The following is a 22,030-nucleotide window of genomic DNA, read 5'->3' as shown; positions in this document are numbered from 1 at the left end:
GTGGTCTGCCTTTACAAATTCCATTGCTTTCGTTGGTAATAGTGTACATTTGTCCTGCCTTGTGGCGGATTTGTTCCCGTCCTGGCAATTGCCTCTGCTACACTGATTCTTTCCCTGATGGCCATATGTTTTGTTTCAGTGCACTGCTTTTTCTTTCCGCCCTCTCCTCACAGCTCGTGTGTTTTTTTTTTTGTATGCACATGGAGAGCCTATGCCGAAGCTCAAACCCTGTTTCCCAGTTCCAAGGTCGGTAGCTGTAGATGTTATGCCGCATCCAGTCTCTAAGATCAGCTTTTTTTTGGGCTTTAAACTACATTTCCCTAATTGAGTCACCCTCTCAGCACACCACCCTTAACCCTTTCCTCCCTTTTGTTCTCTGTTTATACAAATGTGCACTGCCACGGGTCTTCACTATTTTTCATTGCAGTCCTGCAGTGTTCTGAAAAGTGAGCAAGAATAGGAAGGTGTTTTCTATGCATTGGAAGCTTCAGTTAGAGAGCAGGAGTGGAAGTGCGAGGAGGGGCTGAGATGGGGGTCCGAGGCAGTGAACTAATTTCTCGTGCTTATGTTGATCTCCACCAGCATTGCTGCTCTTAATCACCAACAAAAGATTGCAAGGCCCCTACGGTGTGAGTTGTTGTTTTGTTCACCTACCTCGCTGCTTATGGTAAATCTTCAACTTGGAGACGTCTTTTTTCTCTTCAGCCGTTGTCATGTTTTGTTCTGAGCGGCGGGTGTGCAGGCGTATTGTATTATGTAGTGCTCCAAGGAAACGGGTTTACAATGTTGTTGACTTTCAGGAAGCACCTGGGCACCTTGAGCGCTTTTTTTAAAGAAACACGCAACTATAAACAGGAAGGTTTGGCCAACAGGTTTGGAACCTGATGCAGAGCTGGGGTGGGTTCATGCATGTGCATACATGTCAACAGACCCAATTCAAGCAGGAAACACACGATGTTTAAGCTAAAATGGCTTTATTTAATCTGTCCCCCACCTGAAATTGACTCTGAATCAATGTACATCAGAGAGGGATGCATTCCCTTTAATACTTTTACAAAATTTCCCACTTTCCACTTGAAATGTTAGCATGTATGTGCGTCTAAAGGGGCAGACATAGGTCTGAACATTATTGGTCTGAGTGAACCTTTTAACTAAAGAGGGAAAGCCAACAAAATTAACAGTGAGAGCTAAGCCAGAACTGAGCCAATGGCCTAGCTTGGGTCTAAGAGCCTGTGCACGAGGGCTTTTCTTATGCTTCCTGCTAGCACTTGGAGAGTTGCAAAAACAACAATTGATGGACGGAATGTTGCACAATGGCAAACATTCACCCCCAGTTACAGATCTGGGTTTAATCCATAGTTATTTTGCTCACCACACCACCCCAGTTCAGACATGGCTATATGTAAATCAGTCAGTTTCAGTTTATAAACTTTATTCGATTGTTTAAAAAAACATCATAAAAGTATACAGTTAAAACATTGCACATTCAAGAATACATTTAGAAATACAACACCAAGGGGGAACATATCAAAGTGTTGAACGAAAAAACTTTTGGCATAAAATGTAGGAATGAGTGTACATAAATTTATGGAAAAACCATACTTAGTCTTGCTGTGATAGATTTCAAAATAAACGTAGCAGTAAAGAAACATAGATCTGGGCTCGCAAGTGAGAATAATAGCCTCATTTCGTTTCTTGTAGTATACGTGGAGTATTTCAAAAACATGGGTTTAAGGTAGCAAATGCGCTGGGCTTTGTACAAAGGACAGAGTAGGAGAAAGTGCGGTGTGCTTTGTTTGGTTAAGCCGTCACACGGACAAGGGGTAACCGAGTGACATTTCATTATGGGGAAGGCAACCAGGTTATGCGCTATGCCTAGTCTCAGTCTTGAAAGTACAAATTGATGGGACTGTCTATGGATAACATTAAGGTACATGGGTATACCAGGTCTGTCTTCTTTCAAGGAATAATGGAAAACATGGGTAGAATAGTCTTTAGTTGCATTTTTCCGCAGATCAGATTTAACCCTCAAAAATTCATTTTTAACTTCCTATTTAGTCAGAGAATTCATGCAAATAGGGTCATTACATACATCCATACCAAACAGATCCTTAACACTTGAAATCACATATTTTAACCAAGGAATATTTGAAACTTTTTCCAGTAGTAGGCAGTCCTTAATAATGTCTTTGGTAAAGGCAGTTTCCGTCTTGGTAAAAATGGATTTCCAGACCAACAGTGGCCTTAGTCCGGTTAGATCAGATAAGTAGTCCAGATCTAGCTCCATGTGTGTTAACACGTTGGATGCCGAAGATGGAAGGCAGAGCAACCGTTTGAGAAAAATGTTTTCCATAATTTGCAGGGCCCTTACATTGCAATGTCCCCAAACCCCAGAACCGTACAATGCTACCGATGTACATCTGTGCTTGTAAATATTCAGCATATCTACAATACGGCGGCTTCCCACTTTAGAAGCAAAGCGGAAGACGCCTAGGGATGCTTTCCCCATTCTAGCTTTAACATTTGTCTGCTCTGGAGCCCAGGAACCTCTGTTATTAAAAGTAACGCCCAGATAACAAAAATTGGCAACAGTCTCAATATGGTTTTCCTTAAAACAAAAGGGTTTAAGAAGTTTCAACTTTTTACCACACACCATAACAAAGGTTTTGGAGTTATTGATTTTAAGTTTCTTCCTCTGAATAATATCATAAAACCCATTCATCAGTTTTTGAAGGCCTAAAGGGGTCCTGGAAAGTAAAACAGTGTCGTCGGCATAAAGTAATACCGGTATGGGAAGACCTCCTACTTGGGGGGCATCGGCTTGGATTTGCTTTAGATCTTGCTCAACTGAATTAATAAAGAACGAGAAAAGCAACGGGGCCAAAACACATCCCTGTCGGATGCCAGATCTTACTTTGATCTTTCGTGTGCACTCCCCCGCTGGTCCATAACGGATTTGGGCCGATAGGTTGGAGTAAAGTCTGGCTAAAAAGTGTATAATATCAGGGGGGGCCCCCATGCCCAATAAAGTTGACCATAACAAAGCATGGTCAACCAAGTCGAAGGCGCTAGAAAGATCCGCAAAACACAGGTATAGTGATCCCGGTTTGGCCTTGGTGTATTTACCAATTAGAAGGTTCAGATTAATACATTGTTCAATAGTACCAAGGCCCTTTCTAAAGCCATATTGCGATGGGGCGAGGATATGGTTATCTGTGGCCCAGTCTTCCAATCGTGTTAACAAGACCCTACTCAAGATTTTTAATGAGGAATCCAGAAGGGAGATAGGGCGGTAGTTCTTAGCCTCTCCTCTATCCCCCTTCTTGTAGATTGGAATTATAATGGATTCACCCCAGCTTGAGGGAGTCTTGTTATCCACGGCAGCATTAAATGCTATGGTTAATAATGGACTCCAGAGTGCCAGATCATATTTATAAAGATCAATTGGCACCCCATCTGGGCCAGGTGCCTTTCCCCCTTTACTATTCTTTATTGCCATATCCACCTCATGGATCGTAATTCTCAGGATTTCAACTGGGGTAATAGGATTGTTACAGAAGTTATCGTTAAACTCTCCAGTTGGATCAAAAATCCCTGTGAAGTGTGAAACCCAGCTGTCTTCGCTTACTTGGGCTGTAAGGACTGGAAATTCTTCCTTTTGGAGGAATGGGCTGTTGATGGTACTCCAGAACAGCGTGCTGTCCCTGAGGGCTGCAGCTTTATTCAGGTCTTCCCAGGCTAGTTCTCTTAGCTCTTGTTTCCTGAGTTTCAATTCGTTTTTATAATTGACCCTCAGGAGTTTAACTGCTTCCCTATCTCTAGGATTAATGGAAAGGGCAAGCTTAAGGGCTTTTAACGCCTTAGTGCACGCCTGATTGAACCAACCCGGTGTTTCCCGGTTAATTGGGGCCTTCTTGGTGGTAAGGGTTTGCTTAATTATGGTACCCAATTTCTCAAAATTATTTACGGTATAATCAGGTGGGGCATCGGTTTCAAGACAGCAAAGTATCACTTCTAAGCCGGCTTTCACAACACTACGGTGTAAATTCTCGGATTTTTCCCCGCACCACTTAATGCGTATCCCATTTGGCCTGCTTGGAATAATGTCATCAACAACCCTACCGGAAAATACCTTCCTAGTAATCTCACAGAAGATGGACATAGTTAGTGCATTGTGGTCACTCAGTCTAAGGTCCAGGATATATGGGACCGTACAATGCGGAACAATCCGGTTGGAGATGAGCAAAAAATCGATAATAGAAACAGTATTCCTCCCCGTAAAAGTAGGGGCCAAATTACCCTCGTTGTCAGGGGCATGTTGGTGGATAGACACATCATACTTTAGCATCAGGTTGTTAAGGGAAGTACCATAGGGGGAGTGCAGAAAATGTAATGAGTACTCCCCATTATCCCCATCATATCCACATGCAGTTGTATAGGAGAGAGGGCAAGTTCTGATGTTAAAGTCTCCCCCCCAAATAATATCATAGGATATGGCCGATTTACAGAGTATTGAGTCTATAACAGTTTCAAGTTCATCCACAACAGTGGTGCTGGAAGGGTCAAAGGTGTTATTATAGTGGTTGACCAATAGAATATTTCTATCCCTGCTAACCATAATTTCCAATATCTGTGAATGGGACCCCACAAAATGACTTTTCCTTACACGTATAGGGAGGTGTACAGATAATAAAATCAGTAATCCACCTTTAGCCCTCCCCATAACAGACTCTACAGCATTACAATTGTAAGAAACAAAACCATCAAAGTGAATATCTTCCACTGACCATGTTTCTTGCAAACACAAAATGTCAAAGTCCCTGATGTGCTCCCTCCAGCCCAGGGCTGCAACTTTTTGCCGCCACCCTGCAATATTCCAACTCGCCATGGAATAACCTGTTAGCCTAGGGGCCTGTACCGTATCAATAGGGATAGCTGTGATGGAAGAAGTTGTAAGGCCCACATCGGTGGGAACCTGTACCAAATCAGTGGGAATAGCTGTAATGGAGGAAGTTGCATGGCCCACATCGGTGGGAGCCTGTACCATATCAGTGGGGGTAGCTATGGTGGAAAAAGTTACATAGCCCACATCAGTAGTAACCATCACATGAGGTACAGGACGAGCTACCTTCAGGACAATGGGTGGAGTAGGAGTCGGGTTGGGAGCGGTTTCCATGCACTGGGTCGGTGGTTTGACAGTAGATGGAGCTTCACTGTTAACTGGGGCAAGAGTCAGCTCCGGGGAAGAGGAAACAGGGGGTAGTCAGTCAACTCCCTCCAGACCTTCTAAGCAACCAAAGCGATTATAATCCATAAAGGGATGGAATTGGGGTACGTATTGAGGTTGTCTAGGTGGTCTGGTATCATAAGGTCGCTGCCTGCCCCTACGTTCCACAACAGTCCAGTCCCCCCTTCTCAATTGATGGTAGTTATTGGTTGGTGGGAAGAAGTAGGAGACTGGAAGGGTCTGGATGGTGGAATCGAAAGATCTATTGAAGCCTGCACATATATGGGATACCGTACGGGGATCTCTAAAGCTAACGGTTATGCAGTCTCCATTGATGTTTTTAGGGGTCTTACCTATCCAGGGGACCCTCCTGACCATGATGATTTTGTTATGTAAATGGGTCGGGAGGGGTCTATTCCAGTTAAGCCATTTGATTATCTTGCTTTTCAGGGAACTGAAAGTTTCTGTCTCCCCTTTTTCTAATGGTGGTACTCCAGCTAAGATAACTGTGAACCGGTTAGCTTCTGGTGGAAGATCAGGCCGTCTAGGTCTAGGAGTATTTTGTTCCTTAACCGGGGATCCCTGATTTACCTCATCCATGTGAACTGGGGGGTTAGATTGACTGGATTGATGACTCGCCACATGTTCAGTGATTGTATGGTTGGGCATGGAAGAGGTCGGTAGACTGTTAGATAATGAAGGAATGGTAGGTGGATTCGAATTTGGAGGTAGGGGAACCAGGGGAGTTGGGACAATGGGTGGGGTGTTTTGGCGTTGGGGATTACTGAGAGTTGCTAGGATAGAGGCAGTGGTTTTCTCTATGTTGGATATTCTTGAATTTAACCTATCCAATTTTGCCTCTAGTGGTGATATAATTGATTTAAGTAAGGCCACTGCCCACTCCATGGACACCTCTCTACCCGGGGGGGTAACATCATGGGGGTTGGTAATCTGGGGTGGTTCGCCCCGCACTTTGGCTAATTTTACAGACCTTCCCATTTTAGTTTCTTTTTTATTATACACTCTTTTCCGTTTCTTAATTGCGCCTTCGCTCTCCCCTTGACTCTTAGTTTGAATAATACTCTCTTCAAGGTGGGACGAAAGAGAGACATTATTGCTTTCGGGGGCATAATTAATGTCCGCGACAGTGTCAATTATAGTAGCCAAGGTGTCAGGATCTTCTCTAGGCGGGGGTGTTACCTCCAAGATAGCTGATTGTTCACTATTTCTGTTAGGTGTTTTGGCATTAGCAAGAGGTCCTATGGATGATCGTTTAAGGGAGATAAGTTCGGTTGATAGGCGTTTTTCCAGTATGACGATCTCCTTATCTATGATATTATTGGCCCTTATTAGAAATTTTTCCATACCTCCTGCGGTAGAGAGAGTTCCAGTTAGCGATGATTTGATCCTGGTATCTCTTCCAGCCATGGCCCCCGATAGAGAGAGGGGACTACCACAGGTTAGAGGGGTAGCCCGGTCCGGTCACTCCCGGTCACGAACGGGCACAAACGGGCCCGCTCTTGGCCCGGTCTTTGCCCCGAGCTTCGTCCCGCGTGCGCGTGAATGGGCGGGGCTAAATAGGGAGGAAGGGGGAGGGCGGGAAGAGTCGCAGGTGCGCTGGTGACCTGAGCGCTACTCCTGCTGGGACTCGCAGTCCCGCCCTCGCAGTCCACGGTGCCCCTTTCAGTCCAGGGGGTCCAAATCGCCACACACCGCTTTCTCCCACCTTCAGGGAAACTCCTCTCAAGCACGAAGCAGTCACCAGCTACGAGCGGCACCCGCAGAGCGGGGGCCGCGAGCCGTCTTTAAGCAGCAGGAGGAGGGAGGAGGGTGGGAAGAGTCGCAGGTGCGCTGGTGACCTGAGCGCTACTCCTGCTGGGACTCGCAGTCCCGCCCTCGCAGTCCACGGTGCCCCTTTCAGTCTAGGGGGTCCAAATCGCCACACACCGCTTTCTCCCACCTTCAGGGAAACTCCTCTCAAGCACGAAGCAGTCACCAGCTACGAGCGGCACCCCTGTGCCTCATGGGAACAGTCCAGCCCGAACTGCCAAGTCATGTCTTCCCTGGACCAGAATCAAGCATCCTAGGACTGGTTTCTGGCTATCAGCCTTCATCAGCCAGGATAGCTTGACTCCAGTGGCACGGAGAGCACGGGACTCACGTCTGTCTGAGCATACCCATCCCACTCGGGTGACAAATGCAAAAACAACAATTGATGGACGGAATGTTGCACAATGGCAAAACATTCACCCCCAGTCAGTGGAGAGTTGGCAGCAAGAGGTGGTTGCACTGCACAGCACTGTGACGCCACCAGTAGATGTTGTAGCACCCAGGATAATGTGCTGCATGGCTAAACACTTATAAAGGTCAAAAAGGCGAGACCTATTGGCAATGCCACTGCTTGTTTAAAATAGGCGACTGGGTGAGTAACAAATTGCCTATTATAAAGAAACTAGAAATTAGATCGAGCAGTAGCGGCACCCCCCCCCCCCTAGCGCCTTGAGACCCTACGGGTATGTAGCGCGCTTTACAAGTGTCACTGATTGATTGATTGATTGATTCAGGAACTAGAGAGTTCCATATATTATAGCCAAATTAAAACAATCAGTCCCACTGCAAACAAGCCTTCCACCTCACTTACATTCTATGACCTTCATCTTAGAGAACACTGGCAAAAACAAAAATAATATTACCAAAATCATTGCTCTACCCCATGAACAATAATCAGCCAATAGTGTCAACCTTATGACTTGCACTAGCCACCCACCTCTACCCTAAACCATGTGGGACTAAACCTTTCATGCTTACCTGGGTACGTGCTCCGGACTGTATGGCACTAATGTGGCTAAATGTCCCTGCAGCAGTGTATCCTGGTTAATCCTCATGGCTTCTTCAATTGTAGGCTTTTTTTTACAAAGAGTATCCAGAGATTACTGGTGGCTCCCGGCTTCTACCAGACAGGGGCGTCCTGATACGACTTAAATCTGCCAGCAAGCCAACTGACATTACGGAGACCAATGCTGCCAGATACTATTGTAGACTACATGTGTTGCAAGACAGAGCCTAGTGCGATTTAAGACTCCTAAGCACTCCAGGTATCCGGTAGAATATTTCAGCGAGTGGCAGACTACCCAAGATTTTGTGGAGCCATAGAAACCATAAGAGATTGCCTTTGAATGCCAGAGACTCCTTGTGCCGACTCTTAAAGAAAGTTACCAATATTCAGTAGAATCAAGAATCCTCCATGGACAGTACACATTGCAGGATTCCAGATACGTGTGTAAGCCGCTGTCAAGGACTTGGCGGACTGCTAAAGGAACAACAGCAAGTTCTAGAGAATGTTAATTGATAGAAGAGTCCACCTGAGATTACGAGAAACGAATAGAATACAGCTCGGTAATGCGAGAGACCACTGCCTATATATGCGAGCACGAACTTCGACATGCGTACCATAGTGAGCTAGCAGTCTATACCTTTAAAGCACAACGGCTGCTGGTTACTTTGGCAAACATAAAGATCGCGTGATAAGACCGCGTTTCTATTTTGCCACTTTACTTTGAAAGAAGTTACATATATATCAAAGCGCATAACCCGCTTTTATATGAACTCGCAAATATAAATATATCATGTACTGTGCAAAGAGTTCGTTAGCTATTCTATATATTTAAAATATTTTTGTCTTTATCTGTGAGATAACAACACATTTGATTTTTTTAAATCTGAATTCAATGCATAAAGTACTAAATGTATCAAAAGCCGTTCACGGTCAAGATGGCCATCTTCGTTACATGACAGGCTCTCGCTCTAAGCTCCTCTTAGACGTTGGTCCTTTTCTTCTTTCGCTCGCAGTCTCGTGGCACCAAAGCAATAACAATCGCACGCCTACGAAAAGCCGCGCCCCCTCTGTTAAAAATGCCAGCAGGATCCTATCCACTGTCTTTTTAAGCATCACGTGTTCTCCCTAGTGACGCATGCGGAAGCACCCTATCCCGTCAATGCGCGTCCATGGAAATAGAACCGAGAGTATTCGTGACGTGTAGACCGTTGGCAGTGATTGGCTGAAGGACTTCAGCGAGAGGTTAGAGGAGCCGAGCGGCAGGAATCTGTCTGGAGCAGTAGTTGGTAAATAATATAGGGGCCCGGTGATACAGGTGAGAAATAATACGGGTTGGCGAGGGGGAGAGAAAATAAGGAGGCTTGTGCTGGGGATTCAGGCAGCATAACGTGTCTGCATAGGGAGAGTGCAGTGATGAGGTATTTGAATGGGCGAGGACACATTTTGACGCTGACGAGTTTGTGTGTTACATTTTCTCGTTTGAGATGTGCTAATGTGTAACCGTTTTAATGTGCGACATATTGATGAGTGACACGTACTCTGGCAGTTACTGCTCTAATTGTTCTTGGTTGCATATCATATGTTTGAGTATAGAACTCCACCACGTTCTTTCCATACCTCCAAAAATTCCTCACCAGCCTCAGATGATGCGCTTTATAAATTGTCCAATATAATATTAACCTCCACGGAAGGTTTTGGTGTAGACTTAGATCCCCCCCGTACCAGCAGCATCAAACACAGAGGGACTTTCATGTGGAGCCCAGTGTGGTCTCCACAGCCTAGACATCCTTCCTATCCCCTACATAGTTCATCCCCCTGTATCCAACCTAACATATATTCCTTAGACCTACATAGTTGACATAGCAGAGGCAGGCCTTCCAAGTCCAACATATTCATTAGAACAAGCATTTACAATGCAACGGTATCGCCTTTGCAAAAGTTAGAGCTATTGGCACTGTAAATGACAACATTGTTATTTATGTGTTGGTTTTGAAAACAGATAAATAAATGGCATTGTCATTTACAATGCCAATAGCTTAATCTCTCGCAAATGCGAGACCTATTGCATTTGCACCCCCACACACAGCGCCACACACCCACACACACAGCGCCACACACACACACACAGCGCCACACACACAGCGCCACACACACACACACAGCGCCACACACACACAGCGCCACACACACACACACACAGAGCGCCGGGTGTGAGGGTGAGAGGGTGAGTGAGGGGGTGTGAGTGAGGGGGTGTGAGTGAAGGGGTGTGAGTGAAGGGGTGTGTGAGGGTGAGTGAGGGGGTGTGTGAGGCTGAGAGGGGTTGTGAGGCTGAGAGGGGGTGTGAGGCTGAAGGGGTGTGTGTGAGGCTGAAGGGGTGTGTGTGGGTGAGGGGGTGTGTGGGGGGGGTGAGGGTGAGGGTGAGTGATGGGGTGCGAGGGTGGGTGAAGGGGTGCGAGGGTGGGTGAAGGGGTGCGAGGGTGGGTGAGGGGGTGCGAGGGTGGGTGAGGGGGTGTGAGGGGGTGTGAGAGGGGCAAACTTAAGGGGTGGGATAGCCACAATTTGGGCAAGCCAATGGCTGTCAGGTAAGCGAAACCTAAACATGATTTGTACATTTTGCGACATGATGAAACGTGAATTTGCATGACCTTTTTTTTTTTTTTAACTGTCTCCAATACCTGTGGCTTTTAAGCTAATTGTTAACAGAAATTGTGCTGAAAAAGCCTGTTATACCAGCGTATTTCAGTGTTGTCTTGAGGAGTATGATAACCCCGGGCTCTTGAAGGGAGGGTATCAGAGTCGTGTTAACGCACCATGAATGAAAGTTTTGAAATATTTCATAAGTGCCCCTTCTTAACCTATGGCATTTTAGCAGGTTTTTGAGGTGACAAGCGTGCCTCAAACTGCGTGCTTAAGTCCCTTGGTGAATTCGAGGCTGGCAGCTATTCCACGCCATGTTCAAGGTTCAGAAACTCTGTTCTGTTTTGGCTCACCATTCTCCATGGGACAGTGGTCGAGCGTGGCAAGAGCCCGCATCGAGCCTTGCCTGAGTTGCATATTTCTATTTTAAAGCATGGGAATATCTCCTTCCTTATTATCGTTGTTAGGGCACTATTCTTGTAGAAGTAGGAATCCACAGGCTGCCCGATCAAGAAATTGAAAGTAACCCATGCTTTGCGAGGAACCTGTTTTACAGTTGCGCTGCACAATTGGATAAACTTGTTTCCTAAAAGTGCAGGTCTAAGAAGCCCTCTTGCCAGGTGCACTCAGTGTCGCCAAGGAGCCCTTGGCTGCGGCCTGCTCCTACGGATCTCTGAGGGAGTATGTGGTTTGCGGCTGCGGAGCCTTTCTGGTGGCGTGTTTACACATGTTGGGAGGCAGCCAGGTGTTTACCTTCCTGCGGTTGCTCTCTCCCTCCTCATGTCTTGTGGTGAAGTCTGTGGGGGGAGGGGTGCTGCTTGGGCAGTCTCCCCGAGGGGGTCATGCCTGTAGAGGGAGGCACGGCCCGCCATCATGCCGCAGAAACAAATAACCAGGCAAGTTCTTGGGACGGCTTCATCTCGGCAACGATTCGGGAAAGATGAAAAGGCACCAGACCACATCTTACATCCTTTGTGTAAACTGGCTATTTAAACTGCTCTTCTTTTTTTTTTTTTTTTTTTTTAAAGACCTTTATTATACCGTTCTGGACGTACACAGCATACAGCCTACAACCCTTAGGGCCGGCAGCAACAATAATCAGTGGCGTGTATTATCAACTAATTAACACAGCCCGTTAGCCGACAACCCGGGGGTCCGGCGGCGTTGTGGATTGGTGTGTGTGTAGAACGTGCATTTTTACATCGGAGAACAATTAGGTCCATTTTCTTGTTTTAAGAAACATTCTAACTAAAATGAACATATCAACAAAATAGAAATCAAAAGGCATACACATCGGTCTGAGCACTTCACCCATCTATGTGTGACACATAATGTCACTGGGTAAACAAGGTTTCTCACATCAATTTAGCTGACACATAGCACGCTTACATGTGGTCATGTCACTCGGGTGTCTCGGTGGACTAGGCTCTCGGATCACCCCCCACACCCCCATCGTGTTACTTAGCCAAACTGTATGACGGGGTTGCTGTGCCGACCCCCTCCACCCACTCACGTCTCACCCCCCCCCCTCCTCCTCTTCATCCAAAGTTAATGGCTCATCCTCCTGCAATGGGTCGCATATCTCCCCCCGGAATACGTTCCATTGGGTCCATATTTTATTCCATTTGCGCGGGCATGCCCTCGCTGTGTATACCGCCCTCTCCGCAATCATCACCCTATCCATATTCGAGCACCATTGTGTCGGTGTGGAGGCCTCCGCGCACCCCATTTCTGTGAAATGTCTCGTTTCGCTATGAGCTTGCCTATCGTGGACCAAGTTTGGCCATGCCTTGTGAGGTCATTCGGTTCCCACACATTCAGCAGGCATTTGCGTGGTTCAGGGACAAGGGACAGCACTAGTGTCTGTGAAATGGTACGCATTATTTGTCTCCAATATTCCATTATTCGAGGACATTCCCAAATGGTATGCAGAAACGTACCCTCCTCCCCACAACCTCGTAGACAATAAGGATGTTGCGCCCGCTGTATCGTGTGCAAGGTCGTTCTGGTGTAGTACACCCTGTGTAGGATCTTAAGCTGCACTAAATGGAATCTGGCTGATATGCCCACCTCCTTCGGGGAAGCCAGAGCCTCGTTCCATTCGTTTTCATCCATATCCCCAACCTCCGCCATCCATTTCTCTTTCAATTTTAATGTAGGGTCTGGCAAGTTGTTAATCAGCTTACGATAAGGGAGGGAGGTAGACCCTTGTTGCATGAAGTCCGTAAGGAGGCGGTCCTCAAGGGGAGACGCCTCCGGGACCTCTGAGTCGGGTGGTATAACTGCTAGCAGGGCGTGTCGAATCTGCACATATCTATACAATTCTGTTTCCCCTAACTCGTATTGCAGTCTCAGCTGAGTAAAAGGTATCACTGTGCTTATGTCCCACTTGTCTCCCACTGTTGATATCCCGATGTTGTCCCACTGCGTAAAACCCTTACAGTGTCGAAGGCTCCCCAATGCTTTTGTATCCCACAGCGGGGTGAGTTTAGTGATACGTCCTTTCCACCCAAGTTTAGTCTGTGCTGTATGCCATAGAGTAGCCGTGAGCCTTGTCGGCCCCACCATCTTACTCACTAGACTCTTGTTGTACAGGGGTGCTAACAGACTGCTGAATCCCAACTGCGCCCTGTCTGCCCTGTATGCTGTGTCATCCTGTGGAGCGTGCAGCCACTGATTTATGTGCCTCAATTGAGCTGCCCAGTAGTACAATTGGAGGTTCGGCAACACGATTCCCCCTTCGTACCAACTCCTGTTCATCTTGACCTGCGCAATGCGTGCTTGGCGGTTACTCCAGAGCAGATTGGATACCAGCGCTGCCACCTGCCCAAAATAACTGGGTGCGACCGGGAAGGGCGTGTTATCTAGAGCATAAAGAAATCGCGGCAGTGACATCTTTTTGTAGAGCGCCGCCCTGCCCAGAAGCGTTAGAGGCAAGGTTGCCCAAGATTTAACGTCTTGCTTCAACCGGTCCAACGGTGGCTTCAGTTTTTTGTCAAAGAACTCCATTGGATCTTTTGTGACATGTATGCCTAGGTATTTAAAAGAGGACCCCGCGAATCGCAGGGGGCAATCAGCGGCAAGAACGGGCGGTGGGCCCCGTAGCGCATACAGCTCGGATTTTGCCCAGTTTATTGTATACCCCGAGTCCTTCCCATGAGCATCACACAGGGCCAGAAGTTCCGGTATACTACGATCCGGGTCTGTGATATATACGAGCATGTCATCAGCGTAGAGCGAGAGACGGTCCTCCCACCCTTCCGCCCAGGAGATTCCTTTCAATAGTGGAGTGGAGCGAATTAGCGTCGCCAGCGGTTCCAGCGCTAGCGCAAAAAGTAGCGGAGACAAGGGGCATCCCTACCTTGTGCCTCGTGCTAAGGGGAAGACCGGAGAAAGATGTCCATTCGCCACGACCTGTGCCACAGGGTTGGTATATAGCAACCTCACCCATGCTATGAAGTTGGGACCAAACCCCATATGCGACAGCACCTCAAAGAGGTACTGCCATTCCACCAAATCAAAAGCCATTTTCGCGTCAAGTGCCAATATGACCGCTGGCGGTACAAAAGGGGGTGGTGATGGACGGAGCATCTGAATCAATCAAACACTCACACCCAGTCAAAGGATCTGCGTTTAATCCATCACCGTTCTTTAGCCCACTCTGCCACCCCAGTTCAGACATGGCTATATGCAAATCAGTCTGACCCTGTGCCTCATGGGAACAGTCCAGCCCGAACTGCCAAGTCATGTCTTCCCTGGACCGGAAACAAGCTTCTGAGGACCGGTTTCTGGCATTCCAGCCGTCTTCAGCCCGGCTTGCTTGAATCCAGTGGCAAAGTGAGCAAGGGACTCAAGTCTGAGCATACCCTGCCACACTTATGGCGGCCAAAACGGTACAAAAGGGGGTGGTGATGGACGGAGCATCTGAATCAATCAAACACTCATACCTAGTCAAAGGATCTGGGTTTAATCCATCACCGTGCTTTAGCCCACTCTGCCACCCCAGTTCAGACATGGCTATATGCAAATCAGTCTGACCCTGTGCCTTATGGGAACATTCCAGCCCGAACTGCCAAGCCATGTCTTCCCTAGACCGGAAACAAGCTTCCGAGGACCGGTTTCTGGCATTCCAGCCGTCTTCAGCCGGTGGCAAAGTGAGCAAGGGACTCAAGAGGCCACAAGAAGAGCGAAAAAGCGCTAGAAATACTTTTGGCAGTAAAAACGATAAAACAGTGCACAGAGTGGTGAGTGACAGTTTTTTAAAAGTTTTATGGCGCCAGCATCTAAATCATGCCCACGCTCTCTGAAATAGCTGAACAAACTTTGCTGGTAATAGCGAGCTCCAAGGTGTAGCTGCTCACACTGACACAGAATACCCCCAGCGAACCTCAGGAGCTGCCACCAACCTGAGAGTTTTGTACTCGATATGATGAACGTAAATGATTTCTTAATTAGTATACCCGTCCCCCTGGACCCCGAGGTGAAGTCTGAGTGTACCGCCATGGCATATCCCCTTCCATCCAGTGCTTTGGAAGCCCCCCCCGGTGAGGTGTGTTTCCTGCAAGAGTGTTAAGGCGGGGCCCTGCCGCTTCACTGCGTGCAGCACTAATCCTTGCTTGATTTTGTCCCCCAGCCCCCGTACATTCCAGGTCATAATGTGAAGGGGAGCAGCTGTTGACCTCGGCGCCTCCCTCTCAAGGGGGTTGGATTGGGAGTCGTGCATGTTTGCCATCGTAACCATCTAGGTGCCTACCGTGTCCCCCCGTCTGAACGTGCCGTCCGTCCCAGAAACCTGCCTTGAGTGTGTGCCCAACTGTGTGTCTAGCCCTAACCTGCATTTTCTGCCTAACAACAAAACAACCCCCCCATGCAGCCCCCCTCCCTGCCTCCCTGCTTAACAGACCTGGAACTGCCCGTAACCCAACTTAGCAGAGTGCATCACCCATCCCATGAACAGTTACTTGCTTGCTGGGGTGAAGTATCCCCCGGAGCAGACTGCTCCCCTGCCCTCTTTGGTATCTCCCGGGTCAGTGTCCAAGCTCAGTCCCACCGGTAAAGTCTCTTTAAGGTATCACCTTATGGTGTGCCGGGAGCTCACTATTCCACTCCGTCTTCTGCTTCAAAGTGTTCCTGTGCAGGCGACCGGGTTGTGCCATCTCTGCCCGAAGTCTGCGATCCCGCTTGGCTGTCTCCTCGTTGGTTCCGGTTAGTCCTGTTAGAGCGGCGGGGCAACCCTACTTGTCTCCACCCTTCCAGCCAGTCTCGGGCCGCATCAGGTGTGTCAAAAAACCATACTTTACTGTCTGCCACCACTCTTAGTCTTCTTGGAAACAGCATAGAATAAGACAGTTCCTTCGCTCTCAGCTCCTTCTTAACTTCAAGGAAAGTCCTCCTCCGACGTGAGACCTCCGCAGTGTAATCCGGGAAGAAGGAGAGTGTGGAGTTATGAATCTGTATCGGCGTGGCTACTCTCGCCGCTTGCAGGATGGCGTCGCGATCACGAAAGGTAAAGAGCCTCGCCAATATTGGTCTTGGAGGGGCCCCAGATTTGGGCTTCCCCCCCCCCGGGGTCTGTATGCGCTTGTTCTACGGAGAAGAATTGCGAGAGCCCCTTCGGTTTAAGTTGCGTCTTGATCAGTTCTTCCACATACAGGTCCATGGCGAGGGTGCCTTCCGATTCCAGAACCCCAATAATCCTGACGTTGTTCCTTCTGGAGCGCCCTTCCTGATCGTCCAGCTTTCCCCTTAGCGCCTTATTCTCTGCCTCAACACGCTCCATCGCATTTTGTAGTTCTGATACATCCTCCACTAAGGATTTTGTGACCACCTCGACCTGCTTCACTCTCTTGCCCATTTTTTGAAAGTCTGCACGCAGCAGGGTGACCTCCGTGGCTGTGGATCCCACCATCGCCTGCACCTGCGCCAACGCCTTCATTACGTCTTCAAGCGTTGCTTTCTTGGGCCCCTCACCTTCCGTTGTTTTCCCCGTGGACGTGAGAGGTTCCGCTTGAGAGGGGGCATGTTTGTTGAAGGCGAATTTTTCCAATCTGGATTGGATGCGTTATTTTTCGGGCCCCTGCCTGCCATGGTTCCTGCCGGTGGTGCTCGTTTGCCGCTGCCCCTGTGGTCTGCCTCCAGGAGCACCTCACCTAGGCCGATCCTGGGCCGTACCGCAGTCTTGACGCCCTCTCGCCACCCAAGCGCACGGAAATCCTGACCTCTGGTGGCGCGGCGGGACGCTGTTGGCGGCTGGTGGCGCAGGTCTTGCCCGGCCGGTTTTTGCGTTCTATGGCCACAGCCCCCCTCCTAACAAGGGTTGTCCAAGGCCTCCTCCCCAGTTAACGCCGCCGGCAATGCACACGTCGCGTGGGATCTCCCCACCTCTGTCTCACTCCGGCTGCTGGAAAATTCTGCAGGCCCGCCTACCGTGTCTGGGCGCCCTGAGCCCCTTCCACGTCGTTCGTGCCATTTGGGTCGGGTGTTTGCTGCTTACACCCCCGCCTTTGCTGTGGTTCGCGCAAGGCTGCGCGTTCTCGAGCGTCCCGATTGGCTTTGTGTCGGGCGCTCCACCGCTGCTCACCTCCGTCGATACAGCCCGCGCTGGTGCTGGTAGGTTGCAGAAGGCACTCTGGAGGGGAAAGGGAGGATTCCGGTCTTCACCTCCGCCGAGGTGTATCAAGAGTTCCCCGCCAGCGCGGACTTCCGGCTATCTTATGCCGCGTCTCCTGCACTTCCGCCCAGCCTCCAGGGGTACTGGTGCTCGGTGTTCTAGTCCATTTTAGGCCCTCAGCAGTCGGAGCCCTTTGCGTCACTTCCAGGCATACTATTTCATCCAGGGTTTCGCCGGTCGGACTCCGCTCGGTCCTGGACCCAGGTTCCTCTGGCCAGAGGCTACAGAGTGTCGGATAAATGTACGGATTTCAGTGGGGAAGCCGCCTCACTCTCGGAGCCTCACGGCTATGCTACCGCCATGATCAGCTGCTAGCCACGCCCACTGCTCTTATTTTTGACTTATCGTTTAGAATTCTGAGGCTGTGCTCTAAGAGCAGGCGCAAGTTGAGTGAGAAAGGCACTAAAAAGGACGGGGGGGTTGGATGGGCGGAGAAAACACAACTGGGAGACAATAAGAAAGAACAAGAGGGTGCAAGAGGGATAAGTAGAGGAAAATGTGGATAAAGACCGAGAGAAGGAGGGGTCCAAAGACGGAGTAAAATTGAGCGAGACAGACAATGCGAGAGAGAAGAGGGGGCGGGGAGGGGGTTTACAACTGACAGAGGGACGCTCAGCTGCAGCCCTGCTGCGATTCAGCTCCAGTGGGTGTGAAGTGCCGGCGCCTGTGAGCGGGACTCTCCATGCCCTGGGGACAGCCCCCACCCAGCGGGAGACGGCAACCCGCCGCAAATGCCAAGATAAAACATTTTTTAATCTCAACACTAATAAAAACGACACAGCAGTGTTATGCTCTAGACCTCACTGCATGCGCCATAACTCTTCAGTACACGAATGTACACAAAGCAAGCCACGTGTCCCCGCAGACGAACACTATCATTTTCCACTTCACATTTTCAACCGCGCGCAAGAACTGAAAAACGCCGCATGAATACAGTCAGCTTTGATGTTTTGTAGCCTGAGCGCTACAATTATAACAAGCATTTACAAGTGGAGCCGGAGACACGGCCACCGGGAGGGGGGGGCGGGAACGGGCACACGGACAGCGGGAGGGGGGGCGGGAACGGGCACACGGACAGCGGGAGGGGAGGGGAGCACTCACCTGGACTTCTTGCGGCGGTCGGCCTGGAGGAATAACAAAAAAAAACCTCTGAAGAAAAAAAATAAAAATAAACAACCGCCCACCGCCGCATGACGTTGTTAAAGGGGCGGAGAGCGAAAAAATCGCCGGAATGCCCACGAATCTGCTCCGACAATTACGGACAGATCTCTCTTCCAATGGCTAGCCTCCATTTATGGAGCTAGCCAATGGAAGAGAGAGGCGGGACAAAGCCCCGTACTTGTAAACATAAGATTTTGCCTGCGCGAGCACTGCTGCGCAGTGCTACGCCAGGCGAAACCTAAAAAATTTAAAAGTGCGAACTTGCACCAAGAGAGGACTGCAAAAGCTCTCTTAGAGGTTGAGGAGATAATCTCCGTGCAGAGAGGGATGAAGTAAAAGCTTGTAAGCAAGTGCTTGTTTATGTAAAAGTATCCGATTGGTATTTGTAGTGAGCCATCCGAGACCCTCCCACGGTAGCGCACTGCCCCAGATGTGCACCTTTTACATCTTGTGGCCAGAGGCTATAAAATAGAGGGGTCCTAGTAAAATAAAGGGGTCCCAGACCGCACATGGTTCTTTCACCCATACCAGCAACCTGTGTCTGTATTTGATTCATTGGTGTCAGCGGGAGCACACTGCCAGACATGGTGTCCGTGCTACCCGGCGCCACCCTGCCACACTAGCGACGAGGGTCCTTCCACGTGCGCCCCTGCCACGATCACGTTCTGGCTACATCCTGCAGGTTCATTACACACCTGAGATCAGTTGCACTGTGGCGCCACTGCCACGCTTTCCTAATCGCTGCACTACATGGTTTGCCTTGGGCCCCAGAAAAAAAAGGCAGAAATACCTTACAATAAAAAAGGGAGCTATACACACATAAAGTAAAAAAGAGAGAGTGAAGGACTGCACAAGAGCCACCACATAAAAGACCAGGTGCAACATGCCCCACGACATAATACGCCAATGGACTTGAACCCAGCAGCTCCCTGCGCTCAGTGAGGCGAGTGAGTACCTCATATCAACACCCAGCCATGGCTGATAACTCAAATGCAATACCCCCACAAGCGCAACCACAATGACCGTTACCCCCAACACTCTCTAGTAGGTGTGTTGTAACCATTCATTGAGCTAGCTGATCTTACAACAGTCCTTGTCCAGCTGGAAAACATGTGTAGGGAGGCTGGATAACTGCTACATTGACACACGAGGGAATGACAGAACGGTAAAGCGCTCCCTTCTACTCCATTATACAGGTGATGAAATCTATAAGCTGTTCCAGCACCTCCGCAATACCGGCGCTGCAAACGACTATGATGCGACAGTGAGAGCCCTCAACGCACATTTCGGTCTACAACTGAACCTGGACTTCGAACTCTCCAAACTCCCCCAAGCCCGGCAACAAGAAGGAGATTTCAGAGACACCTTTTACGCAAGCCTGTGCGAGCTAGGCAGCACATGCACAGCAGATGACCTGCCAAAGGAAATATGGGCACAGGTCATCTAAGGGTGCCGAAACGACACTCGCAGGCCTCGTCCTGAGGTAAATGAACATCAGCCAAGATGACATCCTCATCATGGTGAAGTCCCATGATTTGTTTGGCTACGAGAGCCACTGAAATGGACATTGCTATAATCCAGAATTTGAGAAGGCACCTGCTGTGAAATTGAAACGGGCTGATGCTATATACACTAACGGGCTGATGCTATATACACTACAGGGAAGAGGAACAGTCCCTGGACACCTGCTCACCCAACAGGGTTTTGCTGCAAGTACTGAGGTTACAAAGAACATACCGTAAACTACTTCTCTACAAAAGGATGCACATGCTTAAATAGCAGCAAAGTTAATCACTTTGCAACAGTGTGCTGAGGAGGACTCCGAGGGAGAGGTGCCAGAGGGAGGCGAGCCCCCATGAGAGCAGTAAGTGGTCCCTGAATGAACCAGAACCCCAGGGAGCTGCCAGATATCCTCAACTATGCAGACAATGCTTTGAAGAATCGTCACCGGAGGATGGAGTCTGCCTCATCTCGTTCACTAATGACCTAAAAGGACAAAGAAGGCTGTAACCCACATGTGTGGTAGAAATTGCTGGATCAGAAGTCGAAGCCCTCATCAACACTGGTGCATTGGTGAACGTGATTGGCATCCAGCAGTACTAACGCCTGCAGCCCGAACCAGCACTATCTCCATCCAATGTCAAAATATTCACATACAGGAGGCAGTCTCTTTTATCCCTAAAGGGACGCGTGACTGTAAGCATGCGCACAAACCACCAAGAGATCCCAACAACATTACACTTGGTCAATAAAGAAGCTGACACACTGCTAGGAAGCCACCCTGCAGAAGACGTAGGGTTTGTGTCAGTTGCAAAGAACGTAAAAGCTTACCAGGTTGATGAAATGCTAAATATTCCCGAACTATTCAGTGGCCTAGGGTGCCTGATAGCCCCACCAGTCAAACTACACATTGACTACTGTCAAGCCATTCCACCTGAGGCTACTAGTCGAACAAGAACCTGACAAGCTCGAAAGCTAAGGTATAATCGAGAAGGAATCCGGGCCAACGCCCTGGGTGTCCCACATGGTGATTTCCGAATAAGCAAAGCAACCAGGATAAATAAGGATATGCATCGACATGCGCCTCCCAAATCATGCCATAAAACGGGAGAGGCGCATCATGTCCACAATGCACAGCATTATTGCAGATCTAAATGGATCACGGTGGTTCTCGATGCAAGATCTAAACACTGAATACCACCAACTGCTCCTCTCAGAAGAAAGCAGGTACATAACAACATTCTCCATGCACCTTGGGCTACGGAAGATGAAACTTCGTCATCTCTTCAGCCGTGGAAGTATTCCAAGGTGCCTTCCAAGAGACCCTGTCAGGGCTCTAAGGCTTCATGAATGTACGCAATGACATCCTGATCTTTTCCGCAACCGCTGAGGACCACCACAAACGCCTATGAGCCACTCTTCTGGGAACACATCATCGCTCGGAACAAAGAAGTACTTGTGTTTTCAAACGTTCATAGAATTCTTCAGATATATCTTAAATCTGGAAGGTGTGCAAGTCGAACCCCCGCAAATCCCAAGCAATCAAGCAAACCTAGGCAATAGCCACCACATCCGAAATGCGCAGCTTCTTAGGCACGACCACATATTGTGGCAGATTCATCCCTAATCTAGCGCCAATCACTTTGCCTCTGAGAGCCCTAACCAAGGTTGATACCCCTGGACATGCAGTAAAAAAGAAGAAGCATTCCAAAAGATAGACAGCCCTCCTGAACAAGATGACAATGGTCTACTTCAACCCAAAGAAAAAGACTGAGCCGCTAGTCGATGAGAGCTTTGTAGGCCTAGTAGCTGTGCTCACCCAAGAAGTGAAACCAGGGAGGTGGGTACTGTTGGCGTTCTCCAGAAAAGTGCTTACACAGACTAAAGCATAGTACTCCCAAATTGAAAGGGAAGCCCTAGCCATCAAATGGGCATGCGACAGTTACACTTGTGCCTCTGCGGAAGGCCCTTTTTGAGTGGACACTGATCATCAACTACT

The 22,030-nt window shown here is 48.8% G+C and overlaps 2 protein-coding genes across 2 annotated transcripts in view; one reads left to right on the top strand and one right to left on the bottom strand.

The window, feature by feature from the left end:
• NAT9 (N-acetyltransferase 9) overlaps positions 1-8,679 on the bottom strand; it is a 170,673-nt gene extending 161,994 nt beyond the window's left edge. The window contains exon 1 of the mRNA XM_086930807.1: positions 8,036-8,679. Within this exon, the coding sequence (XP_086786933.1) occupies positions 8,036-8,112 (77 nt within the window). The 5' untranslated portion in view covers positions 8,113-8,679. The remainder of the gene's footprint in view (positions 1-8,035) is intronic.
• A 539-nt stretch (positions 8,680-9,218) lies between these two features.
• SLC38A12 (solute carrier family 38 member 12) overlaps positions 9,219-22,030 on the top strand; it is a 610,496-nt gene continuing 597,684 nt past the window's right edge. The window contains exon 1 of the mRNA XM_086930806.1: positions 9,219-9,378. The gene's annotated coding sequence lies outside the window, so the exon portion shown is untranslated. The remainder of the gene's footprint in view (positions 9,379-22,030) is intronic.

This window comes from Lissotriton vulgaris, chromosome 7, assembly GCF_964263255.1.
Source record: "Lissotriton vulgaris chromosome 7, aLisVul1.2, whole genome shotgun sequence".
Taxonomy (NCBI): domain Eukaryota; kingdom Metazoa; phylum Chordata; class Amphibia; order Caudata; family Salamandridae; genus Lissotriton; species Lissotriton vulgaris.
Note: the sequence above shows the minus strand (reverse complement) of the source record. Positions and strands in the feature narration are given on the sequence as shown.